This window comes from Ixodes scapularis, unplaced genomic scaffold (genome assembly GCF_016920785.2).
Source record: "Ixodes scapularis isolate PalLabHiFi unplaced genomic scaffold, ASM1692078v2 PGA_scaffold5__190_contigs__length_132052651, whole genome shotgun sequence".
Lineage (NCBI taxonomy): Eukaryota > Metazoa > Arthropoda > Arachnida > Ixodida > Ixodidae > Ixodes > Ixodes scapularis.
Window position 1 is genome coordinate 123755963 of NW_024609880.1, and position 12726 is coordinate 123768688.

At 43.5% G+C, this 12726-nt stretch overlaps 1 protein-coding gene across 2 annotated transcripts; it reads left to right on the forward strand.

The window, feature by feature from the left end:
- Nucleotides 1-361: 361 nt before the first annotated feature.
- LOC8042220 lies at nt 362-11949 on the forward strand. 2 transcript variants are annotated; one of them, XM_002415324.5, is made up of 7 exons: nt 362-496; nt 4561-4665; nt 6594-6677; nt 6797-6880; nt 7087-7146; nt 10368-10467; nt 11472-11949. In XM_002415324.5, the coding sequence occupies exons 1-7, from the start codon at nt 480-482 to the stop codon at nt 11484-11486; spliced, it is 465 nt and encodes a 154-aa protein (XP_002415369.2). In that variant the 5' UTR covers nt 362-479; the 3' UTR covers nt 11487-11949. The 2 variants fall into 2 exon arrangements, with proteins under 2 accessions (XP_002415369.2, XP_029837799.2); XM_029981939.4 differs by lacking the exon at nt 7087-7146.
- The last annotated feature ends 777 nt before the right edge of the window (nt 11950-12726 follow it).

The window sequence follows — 12726 nt, forward strand, 5'->3', positions numbered from 1 at the left end:
TGCCAAGCCGGATGCTTATATAATGAATACTGTGGTTGTAGGTAGTTGTGGTGCGGTTGAGCTGTTAACCTTAGATGTAATCATGCCATTTTCATGTAGCGTGATTTGCCGTTGAACATTTGTTTTTGGTTGTTGTTTTCCCAGTTTCCACAGGTCTTTCTGGCATTTTTCCAGGTAAGTGCATTCTCTCCTGTGAAATAAACGGCGTCAATAAACAAAGGACAAGCTTGTGCGGTACGTGGCGCAAGCTACCGTCCAACACGTAAGGCCGCTAAAGAGCAATGTGTAATTCCGCATTACTGCGGAACATTACACATTGCTCTAGCCACACACCTAGCTACAGCCCTACAACTATCAGCTACGAGACGTTTGTTTCGGAGCAGTTGCTGGCAGTTGCAGTTGTTTTATTTTACCCTCTGCCTGCTGCTTAACCGGACATTGCTGCGTCAAGGTACAAAAACGTTAAGGTTTCAAGAACTATGACGGACATCATGAGGTTCGTGTTCTCTTTTATTCTCTTCCAGCGCAGTTTCACTTGCTCGATACCGACGGGTGGCCGGCTATCGTTCCATTGGAGAAGCGATCCAGGATCACGACACAGAAACAACCTGAATAGTTGCTAAAATAAGATAATTTTACGTCCCCAGTGCAATTCTGAACGAATCGTCAGATTTTCAACTCGGGAATACGAGAGCGCGTTCATAAGCTAAGCTTTTTTTTTTTTTTTACCTCGTCGGCGTGCGTTTTATCACCCAGCGAAATGGTTAGGATTGTTTTTGAATCAGCATGAGTGTCTGCCAGAATTCCTTCTCTTTCTTTGTCTGCTTTGATCCGTTTAACGCTTCAGTGGCTTCCTTTCTCGCTCGGTGCTCGTCGAATTATTGTGCAGAACTGCTGTCGGGAGTCTATTCTTTTGATGGCGCTGGATACAGCGTCTTAGATGGGAAATGTGCCTACGTAGGCTAGTGCTCATTGCTAATTCGTGCCTTCTGTCGTAACGCCACGTAATCCGTTAGTCATCCATATAATGTGATTAAGACACGTCACCAGCTCCACAGACAAGCTGGGAAAATATTCTGGTACAACATGCTGCGCCTCTTTTGTATGCCATCTCGCACGTATGCAAAGGGGCAAGATACACAAACGCCTTCGTGCCTTTTGTCGCCGTCAGTTCTCAAAATCCGGTTTGGGAAATTTTAAAAACTTCAGTGAGTAGCGGACATTTCATCGAACGCAGCTTCACCAGCTGCTGGTTCATTGAATAATCGGACATTTTTTCGAACGTTGATTCATGGAACGCTGTTTCATCGAATCGCTTGACGCCGTTTCATCGAACTTTACTTCACCGAATTTGGAGCATTACAGTGCTTTTTAGATGATGTACTCTCGTTTTTGAGTTGTTTTCACGCTGCTGTCGAATCACCAGAAATAGAATTAATACCCTGGTCCCTTTTTCACCAAACGTTTGGTTACTGAATTCTAGAACATAACAAAACTTGAGTGGGTATGCACTTACAGCTCTAAGGTAAGATAACCGTCTTGACTCCACCACATACTTTGACTCCTTTATTCACGCATAAAAGGCGCAACCAGAAAAACGAAAACTATTTGCTGCACTTTTTTATTAATTTTGTTATTTTGATTGTTACTTACCGTAAAATCCCGAGAGAGGCCCCACCTAACATCAGGAGCAAATCGGCTGAAAATATGAGGTGGGCTGACTTTCAGTGTACAATCGAGAAAAGTTTTAAAGAATTGCTATTTTTAGGTCGTGCTCCTTCCAAGCTTGGTATGCTGGTGGGGGGCAACTTAGCAAAGATGACTGTGTTTCCCAGTCAGCAACGTTCGCTTATGTCCCACTATAGCGAATTAGCAACATTTACGCCGAGGCCATCATTACAATACAATACAATATTTATTTGCGCGCTTACCAACAGCCGGTTGGCCTTTGCGGTAAAGCACAATGTAAGACTTACATTTCCGTTACAAAAGATACATCCTTAATCAAACCGATTTTAAAATCATGCACATGTGTAAAACATATGGGGCAAAGTTGTACAAAAAATATCAATGCCGCAATACTTCGGTTTAAGGACATGTTGAATTCGTGATACAGGTGACAAGTTAGGGTGATCTGGATAAAACACTCCACGATTTCTAGAACTTGTGTTAACAGGAATGCGAAAATGTAAAGAAGCAAGCAAAGTAGATCCCAACACTACTATTACTATAGTCGGTTACAAGTCAAGAAGGTAGGAGAAGCTCCTCCCACAAGTGTGATGCGCCCGTTTCAAATCTCTCCGCAGTCGAAAGAAGAGTTCACTGGAAACGCTCCTTGTTCCGCTTCACTAGATTCCAACTTGTCTCCGATCCCACTTTTTAAGAAAGCGACCTTTGTATTCATCGTAGAGGGAACCGAGCCCCTGAAAGCAGCCTTTGTATCCATCGGGGGGGAAGCTAATCCCCGAAAGTCGCATTTGTTTCCGTCGATGGGGGAGAACTCTAATCTCCCTCTCGTGGCTTCCACAATGCTAAGTCAAAGTCGAAAGATAAAGCAAATATGTACAGAAAGGCAAGACCCTCCTCGCGCGTTGGCCGCGACGTCACGGAAACGGTGGGACGCTATTGGACGCGGAGGTGGCGGAGGGATATCTGATTCCCTTTGAGGGGCATTTGCCGCTACCTTCTTGACCTGTAACTGACTATAAGAGTCGGCTAGCTTTCAGTATTTAAGAAAATATAGCAAATCAAGCCAAAAATGGGGGTTGTTTATCTCTCGGGATTTTACGGTATATTTTCATTATATTAATGGAGGATAGCTCCCTTTCTAAGACCATAGGTTGAAAAGCTGGCAGGTCCATGGTTCTGCCAAATATGAAACATGAAGAAAGAAGGGAGGCATGTCTTTTTTGTTTTGTTTCATGCGACATAGAGGCAGTTCATTGCTTCAGGACGGCTTTGTGCTTGAAGGGAAAAAAAAGTCTCAAGGACGAGAACACACCCTTAGAGGGATGTACCTTCGTCACTGCACTCAATGATCACAGGTTTCATAAAATGTCGAGGTGGTGTTTCCGTTTATTGTAAATGTACACACACATCTGGCAAAATGTTGGTCAACGGTCAACATTGGTCATTGAGGCTGGCTTTTTGCCGACGAAGGCCGAATCACTCGTTGGCTAACAATTATTTACCAACCTTGTTGGCCGTTTTCTGCCTGCAAGTATCTAGAAAGATACTTGTGCAAGCTTTTCTGGGAATACCGAATTTGAAAATAAAATAATATATTGCTGTCACATCAACATGCTTGGAGCAGCTCATTAAAAGAGGAAATAGTTTTGAATAACAAAAGAAGTAACTATGCATTGTCAAATGCTCGGTCTCCACCCAAATGTAGTGCTAGCCGTCCAGACCAGAGGCCAGCGTTTTGAGAGCTTGCCATACCTCATTTAAAAATGTGGTTTTCTTATAGTTACAATGGAAAAATAGGGCTTGTTCCCAGTAGCTGAGGCCATCCATCTCTATGTAATTGTGAACTTTGTCGGCCACTCTTTTACCATTAAAATTTTCCAGGGAACCTGATAAGTTCCGAAGCTTTTTGATCTGGTATAGACCGCTAACGCTATGACCGGAGACCCGGTGTTCGGCAATGCATTGTTTACTTTAACAATAAAAAAATTTATTTTTATACATTTTATAGACAAATTTGGTTTAAAAGGCTCAATGACTGCTGCCTTTGAGTCGTTCACCCACAAGCGTTGTTTACTTGAACGTTGGCTATACTTGCCAGGCTCACTTCTCCTGAATGTAAAATGATTGAGAAAAATCGGCACCTGTACATATGTAGCAATTTATATTTTGTAAAACCTGAGACTAGTAAGAACAAAGGAAACTTAAGATTGAAGAAAAAGACACAGGAGGGGGAAATGTCTGAAACTCGGATAACTCATTTATTTCTCTCACTACCTATATACCCATGATGCTGTTGCCAGCGACCTCCTTTGTTTAATTTGAGCAAACCTAACCTTACCTAAGCTATGCTAAGCTAACCTGACCTGACCTGACCTGGATTGGACCAATACTAGTATTGGTCCAGTTAAGCCTTCCGATTGATGCTTGCTTTTGCAACTTGGTAAGGGAAAGAGATGTGCGTCGCACTCACTTCAACAAACAACAAGAAAGTTTATTATAAACAAAACAGTGGCTTTCGACTGAATGCCACTGCTGACGAACTTGCTTGCTTTGCGTGTTTGCATTTATATATAAAGGCTGGTTCACACGCTCACGACTACTGACAATCGAGTGCCTTACAACCCGTTGTGATCTTTGATGACAGAACACACTGGCACCATCTACCAGGTAGCCGTGGAATACTTGCAACTGCAAAACTTTCGCTCTAGTGAAATGCAGTTCCAGGACCACCTCATAGGTGGCGTCAGCGTGCCAGTGTGTGTTCTCCTCGTAAGAGATATCAAGAGCTCGGTCGTAAGCGAGCACAAGTGTGTGAACCGGCCTTAAGCCGTTGCAAGTGTGTGGACAAGCCTTAAATCTATTTCCTCGCAGTAAACTCAAGACGGCTGTTGTGCTGTTGGAGCGGCTCGATCCTGGAATGCCCGGTGCCCAGTGGAGGTGCGCTTCTCGAGAGGACAGAGTGCTCCGATGCCAAGGGTCATTTCATTCTAAGATCATTTCACTAACCCTTGTCACGAAGGCTACGCGGGCGTGCAGACCTTGTGTTACGAGTCTCGTAAGAACGTCGTAAACCTGGGTGCATGGTCTTGTCCGCGCTAGTCGACTTTGCAGCCCCATAAATTTCAGAGGTGAATGGATTTTAGCAGTGTCCTTTTGCCACTAACCAGCTAGTCTGCTTCGGAGTAAACTGGTCTGACCTGAAAATGTCCACTTGCAACCGCTTGTGTTGCTACAAGTTTCAGCTTCTAAAGATTGTTCTGAAATTTCAGTCTAAAATTATGATTTTATCTTGCATTTTGCTTCTTGGATATGTTTGATCAAAACCAGGTGGTTGTCACCTCCAAAACCAGCAAATCCTTTTTTGCATTTACCCACTTCTAATCTTGTCTACACTAAGAATAATGCACCTGTTTAGTTTCATAGGAGCTTGCCCCTGTGCCACGAAGCAATTTGCTACAAATTACCAATTTTTAGCTGTGCCTTATTGTGTAATTTTGAAACGGGTAGCAAACTACCTTTCTGTCATGGGACTTTATATCCTAAACATTCAGATTCTTAATATTGGCAGTGAAAAACTCGATGGCTCCCTGAAGTTCCCTTTGGATGCCATATAAGTTGCATGTTGCTCCCATATAAGTTGCATGTTGCTCCCCTTTGGAAATGTTTTCATTGAGTATACACCTTTCCAAAAAACACTCGACCCCACGGGCAACAAACCGTCTTCGAGCCCAGTGGCAGTCACCGAGTTTGAGGCTAGACTCTCACCGGCGCCCCTCCTAACCCTAACCGAGGGGACTGTGATTTCAATAGGCGCAGCCTGCGTAGGCTATTGAAGCTGAAACGCTGTTGGCGGCTACATTCTTGTTTTTTCCCCGCTATATTTTGTCTCACGGTACATGCATTTTCCCAAGGACATTGAGAAAGCATTGTACAACATTTGAAGCAAAAAAAAACTAAACTATTTTTGTTGGGTATGCGCGCGCGACAGAACGAATGCGACTGGAATGTATAGTTCTAGTTATTTGTGTCTTTTTCTTACGATAAGTTTTTGACGGCGCCACGGGACGCGCCAAAGTGAAACGACAAAGCGCTTTGCTGTCAAAAATAAATTGCAACAGAAGAGGGCCGAAAGGCATGCATTTTTCACGCTTACAAATAACGTGTTTACCGATGGACAGGACATGGACATACGATTGAGGAAGTGTTAACATTCAAACACTATATTGTATGTGCCACACGATGCAGCGTTATCCGAAAATAATTTATTTGAGAAAGATCTCAAATAACACTGTCACAGTCGACGACAGTCACATCTTGACGATCGGACAGAATCCGAGATGACTTCGTTTTGGGGCGTGTTTTGGGGAGAGCTTCCTTTTTTTCACAACCGCACCAAGGCAACGGGACGAACGCGACTGACCCGTTTCCCACCCCAACCCTGACAACTATTTTTGGAGAGGACTGAGGATCCTACGCGGATTATCTGTAAGAGGGGGGAAAACAATGTTCGCAAAATCGCGTCGAGGGTCGTTTGACGTTCTTACCTCCTTCGTTTCCCGTGAATGTAATGCAGAAAAACTTGAATGGCAGGCACTTACCAGCCTTATTTCTCTCAATGGAAGATAACACAAAAAGGGTATGCAGCACGCATAAAAACACCTAAGTGGAAACTTTCAAGAGGGGCAAGAAAGCGTTGAATGCGAAACCGCTAAAACGTAGGTAGAGAACCGCGCTAAGCGGGTCTTCACAGTCCAAGAGAGTGGCAGAAAATTTCTAGCTGACAGAGGGCACGAGAGTTGCACCAGCCGCATCAGCAACACGGCGGCAGCCTAGGAGCGTTTTTTGGAAAGGTGTATAAAGTGCTTTGGTAATCTCTCAATTATGGTTTGTGCATCTGTGTGCAGTTCTCCATTTGTGCTGCTAGAGCGACTGCCCCCAGGGTCTCCTTGTACCTTGAGGAATCTCCATAAGCTTCCATATAGCCATCGGTATGTTTTTCTGACACAAGCTCAAGCTCTTTGATGGGAACTTTGCGATATCTCGCGATTGTCGCATACTGCGCTTATTTGAACGGTCTGTGCAACTAAATGAGTTCAATCCTTCCTAGCCATCCTCAGGTTGTGTTGAAGCGGCTATCTCAACGCCCGTGTCCTGCCTCCAAGAAGGTGGTGCAGAAGCAGCAACTCAACCAGTGAGTTGATGCTTGTATTTTGAGTTGAGAACAAGAAAAACTAGGTTATCTTTAGAAAATGTGGGGTTTCTACGGGCAAATGTAAACGAGTAGCTTGTGTCTCGCAGCATATAGGTACAGATTCGTCTGTTGATGCTGGTGGGCCGAAAATGTGAAAGGCTTGTCCCCTGCGCGCATAACCGGGATGTCTTGTTTGCTTTCGGCAGGTATCCTCTAGTCATGCTCGAGCGTTTGCCCTTCAACTTTGACCGAACCAAACGTGATGGGTGAGCTATTCTTTTGGCTTGTGGCCTCAGATGGAGCCATCATATAAGTGAAGTCCTTTGTTTTCACGTAAAACCCAATATTGCCCGATTTTTGTTCGCCTCCCCCCGATCCGGTTTTATAAAAATTGGGTTAAACCCGATTCGTTTTTGGAAATCGGCCGTAGTTATGGAAAATGGAAACAGTTTCAGATCCGTTTCAAAAGTGTTTCCTCGGTCACTCGTTTGATTGTCAAGAGCTTCTTTAGTTTGCATAACCTTGGCAAAGATTCACTTCAGAATGGGTGAGAAGGTGAAAAGATCCTGTGCGCTCGAGAATCATTCCTATATTATAGACTTTGTTGACGATTATTTGAGTAGAAAATTATTTCACATATTTCCCCTTAATAAATACCCGATAAAACCCGAATTCTGGATTGGTTTCCGGAAAACCTGATTTCTCCCCGATTACGAGCCTGAAAAATAACACCCAATTCCCCCCCCCCCCCCCCCCCCCCCCCCCCTGAGCATACATATATTTTAGCAATACTCGAGTATTGCTAAAATATATGTATGGACTGTTTTAGAGGTTTACTCTTTATGTCAACATTCTTGTTTAGTTATTACCTTTATATGGATTCATATCTGTTTGATGGCACAATGAATACAGTGCATTATGACCAGCGTTTCTAAAACACTCAGTTGGGAAACTCGTCCTTGAAACCTGGGTCGCTGGCATCCACCGAGACCGAGCCAAGTATGATAACAGTGCCACCCTTTAGTCACGAGTTGAAACATGAAAGTGGCTTTATACGGCTACTGCTGGATCACTCAATGTTTCCAGAGTACCGAAACACTCAGGTTCGAGATGCCAAGATGGGGGCTCAATCTTTTTTCTTTACTGTGGTCACCTTGAGCTTTGAGAAAGCATGTTTTTGTGTAAAAATAAGTGGAAAAAGCTCTTTCTGTTGGAACTTTTATTGGAGATTAGTAAAAAATGACAGCAGCATGATGTTTGCATAAAACTTTAGTGTACAGGGTTTTGTGGCACAATTAATATTGTTTTTATACAGCCATGTCTCACCGGTGACTTCAGGTAGCGTGTCCGGACCTGGGCGCGTCCTAACTTCGGTTGTAATTCGTGGCGCGTTCGCTTGGGATGCAGGGGTTGGCATCCCTGAAACCCTTTCCACCGTATATGTTTCGGCGCCAAAATAGCCGATTAAAGCCAACTAGAACCGTCGCAGCAGACACTATCGAATGCGTCCCTAACCTAGGGGTTCTCGATCTGGTTTCCCCGGAACACAGGAATTCCGCAAGCTGGCCTCATGGGTTCTGCGAGCACCCAAATTGCAGTCTCCCCCCCTTAGTTTAACCTTCCACGGACTGAGATTGAGTTAGTGTTGCAGAAAAAGCAACCGTACCCTTTGCACTAATATATACATATATATATTTTACATTATGCTCAAGGTTAACCCCTCTGCATTCTTATTATGTCTGTAGTCCACTGTCCTCCATTTTGTCTTATTCTGTCAGTGCAATCGACTCTTGTTCACTATCTAAACACCTTAATTGCCCAGTATTATCGGTTGGCAACAATGCAGAAAGGGGGGGGGGGGAGGGGGTTCCTTAGAACTTTTTGAGGCTTGCTGGGGCTCCCTGGGACAATACAGTTTGAGAACCCCTGCCCTAACCAGTACAGTCGTGCAGTTCCTCGAGTGGCTGCTGCGAGAGAAATGGCGGCGTTGCGATGGCCTTTAGTTTGGTTCTGGTGTTTATGGATCGGTGCCACTTTTTCGGAGCAGGGTTTATGGCAGGTTCCCAAATGAGATGTTCCAGTAATGTTGATTATGACTAAATTAGCTGGAGCAGTGGATGGATTTTTGGGAACAACCTTAACAAGTTTGTAGGGATTGTTTTTAAGGGAGGACACTTCTCAAAAAGGTAAACTTTGGAACCTTTGGCTTAATATTAATGAAATTTACAGTATACACAGGCAGTTGAGACAGAGTGCAGTGCCAAGTTTGATCTGTGCACATAAATTGTGAAAGAAATTAGTCTTTTTCATCAAGAACACACGGACATTGTTCGGGAAAGCTATGGCTAGGAAAATAATGTAACGCCCAACATTTTTCTTCACTAGATACACAGAAGATTGCCTGGAGAGTGCAAATGTGAAAACAATATTTCTAAAAAAGTAATTTACTCTATGCCAACATAGCGCTGAAAAAATCAAAAAAATGTTTTGCCTTTTATGTTGTCGAAAAAATCTTGACATCTTTTATAAAAGACATCCACGAAGTAAAAAAAAGACAATGCCACAGTTCATTGCCTATTAATGTTAGGAAAAACGATGAGTGAGCCTTTCCTTTTGTTTAGTTACCAAACATTAGTTTTCCTGAAGTGAAATCTATGACAAAAAGGTGGAACAGAGAAAAAAAAAAGTGTTTGAAGTGCTCAAACCTCTATTTTTTCTTTAGCATGGGTGGATCGAAAATAATTTATAAGAAAAAAAAATATGCAGTGTAAATAAATGAAACATTCTGGGAATACTCTCAAGACATTGATCGATGTAAATATAGCATTTTTCAAAATGAACTTTTTTTTGCAGAAATTTTTTTTGGAGGTGGTGTCCCTCCCCTTTACATTCACATGCTGATTTTTTTATTATTATTAAGTTTTGTGTAAAAAATGTTAGTGATGTTCATAATCAAACACAGAAGCATTGTTTTCCATCTAATTTAAGAATTGCAGTTTTATCAGAATCTTTAAAATCTAAACTAAACATCAATTTGGGGTGCTGTAAACTTTTCTATTGCATTGCAGTTCATACAGTCCTCCATCAACCAGCACCTTCTTGCCATGTTGGTTGCATCTTCGCACAACTAAGCAATTTGTTGCGTGCTCGAGGGAATCAAACCTGCAATGCAATTGATGCTAACAAAAGTTTGCACAGAAGTGGGGAAGCAAAGTAGACACTGCTTGCAGTTGGACGGGCCAGCACGTGAATTTGAGCGCATTATTCGCATTGGTATGAAGGGAAATGAAATGCGTGCTTATGCTCCGAAAGTTATAATTGCCGCTCCAAAATGTACTTTTGATTACTCCAAAAGGATTCTGACCAATCACATCACTGAACACCTTGTCTTTCATGTATGAAAAAATTCAGGGCACGGGACTTTGCACCGAGACACATACCCTAAAACTGGCTGACAGCAGTGTCAAAATGTTTCGTTACGTTTCAGAAAATATGGCTGCTCACGACGAGAACGACGACAGCGCTGCCCATCGCTGAGTGAAGGCATCATAGCTGCGAAGATAGCGGCTGCTAGGAAGGCTCCCCGAGTACGTTCTTTAATCAGCATTGTGTGACATCGATGGCAGTTTCTAACCTAAACACATCTAGTGTGTTCAATTTTGAGAGTTTGGTGCAGTGTTGCAAAAGGCCTCTGAGCTAGTGCATGGCTTTAGAAAGTTCCTTTCCTGTAGAAGTATTCGTGCAAACAATGCATTATGTAGAACTGTTCTTGTGTGCACAACTCTACACAATGACTACACCTTTGATGTGGCTCCTCCACGCAGCTTTTAATTTGACGTTTTCCAATGTGTTGTGATGTTCAGTGATGTTATCTTAAAGGGACACTAAAGTGCTTCTGGAGATCCTCGTTTTAGGGCTGTAACTCAATCTACGAGCTCTAACCATCCTAAGAAGAACCAAATTACATTCATGCGCAAGACTGGTCGGCAGCTCGTCCCACGCGGACGAGCTGCTGGCCGTCCCTTTCGTCCACGCGGGAACCCATTGCTTGCGAGTGGCTTACAAGTGCCATTTGTCGTTCAGCCCCATTCAGCAAGGTTCGGTAGCGCCATCTGTCGTTCTGCGCCAACGGTAAGTATCGGGAAGTTTTTTAGTACGCAAATCGGCCGCACATGAATGTAATTTCATGTTTTTAGGATGCTTAGAGCTCGTGGATTGAATTGTGACACTTTAGTGCCTCTCCAAGGCCGGTGACCTCTGCCTTTCTTGACCTTTTTAGTGCACATTACCAAGGGTTCTTTTTCATCTCCAGAAACACCGCCCTTTCTCGACTGATAGCCAGGGAACCCCTAGTAGTCTTGGCATTGCAGTAAATAAAGTAGTGCAGCCTGTGGGCCTTGTAAGCAATAACCCACACAAAAGGAAGTGTTTGGCACATAGCTATGCATTAATAGATGACTCAGATCCTCTAAAATTGCGCCTATAGACTGGAAGAACACTTGGAGACAAAGACGATCAAGGAGGCTTTCTTGGGGAGCCCCTGAAACAGTTTGATACCTTCATCCTTCAGATTTTACCGTTGCTATTTCAGCTCAAGGTGCCTTAGGACGCCTAAGATTCACCTATTGGACTAGACGTCGTCTCAGAAGACCTCGAGGTTGCTCAGGAAGTCTCAGTCTCAGCACAAGGCTCTAGCCATTAGCTGCCCAGTCACCACAAGGTTTTTGGTTGTGCGTGTGTATCTCTGTTTTGAATGTGTGTTTGTGTAACATGCTAAATCTGATTTCTGATCAAAGGGTTCAATTATCACGTGGGGTTACGAGCAAGAGAAGTCTTGGCTCTCAAACGTGGGTAGCACTCGTTTTTGCAAAGCTGCACTACCAAAGAGTTTTAAGTTTGCACATTTATTCTTTGCTGCTGTTTTTGCATTTGTGCTACGAAGTTCGAGCTCTCCGGTGCATATTTTTTCCCCCACTTGTTTCATTGTTGTCTTGTTTCCTGCTGTCTTGATGTGTATACTATTGGATATTTTTGTCTGGAAGTTTGAATAAACACTTTCAGAACCTCTGTCCGGTGATAACTCCATTAACTACCCCTCAGCTTTATGGCTGAAGAGGGTCTTAAAAAAGAGATTCAATGTAAAAACTCTTTAAATAAAACTGCAGTGGTAGTAGCACCTCAAAAGAGACAGTGTACCGGTGTTGATGACGGTACTGGGCGAGACATGCACATTGCATGACTGGAGAATTTGTTCCACAGTGGCAGCGATGATATCAACATTTGGCATTTACTACGTGCCAAACCAACCGAGGGAATAGGGCATGCCCCAGCAAAGTGGTTAATCAGAGGCAGCCCGAGAATTTACAAGTTTCAGACTTCTATATTGCGCTCTTCAGTGCACACTAGTACTACTACAACCAGAGAGTATTTTCTATGCTCTACGTAAATTTGTTGCTCTCTGCAACAAGTTTTCGTACAATTGCGGGCACTAAGGCCCGGTTACAAATCCTCCCAATCGATCGTCTGCAGGCCTGCACTCTGCTTCGAAGTCACCGGGGTGTTACGGTGACTGCTGCAAATGCTAAGATCCGATGGATCTAATTGAGCAGTGCCAAAAGTGCAGTGTTGCGGCGCTAGTGCGTTTGCCAACACCAGCTCAACCAAGCTGCACAGTGACTGCAGCGTGATCCTGCATTTTTTTTTTTCGGTGCGCGATTTGTCTAGTTGCTGATAGCGCAAAAATTCAGCAGAGACACTTCAGACTGCTTACGTGTGGGAATGCAAAAGCATTATAGTCCCTTTGGTGAAATAATTTCGAATCGACGTTTTCGACATACATTAAAATC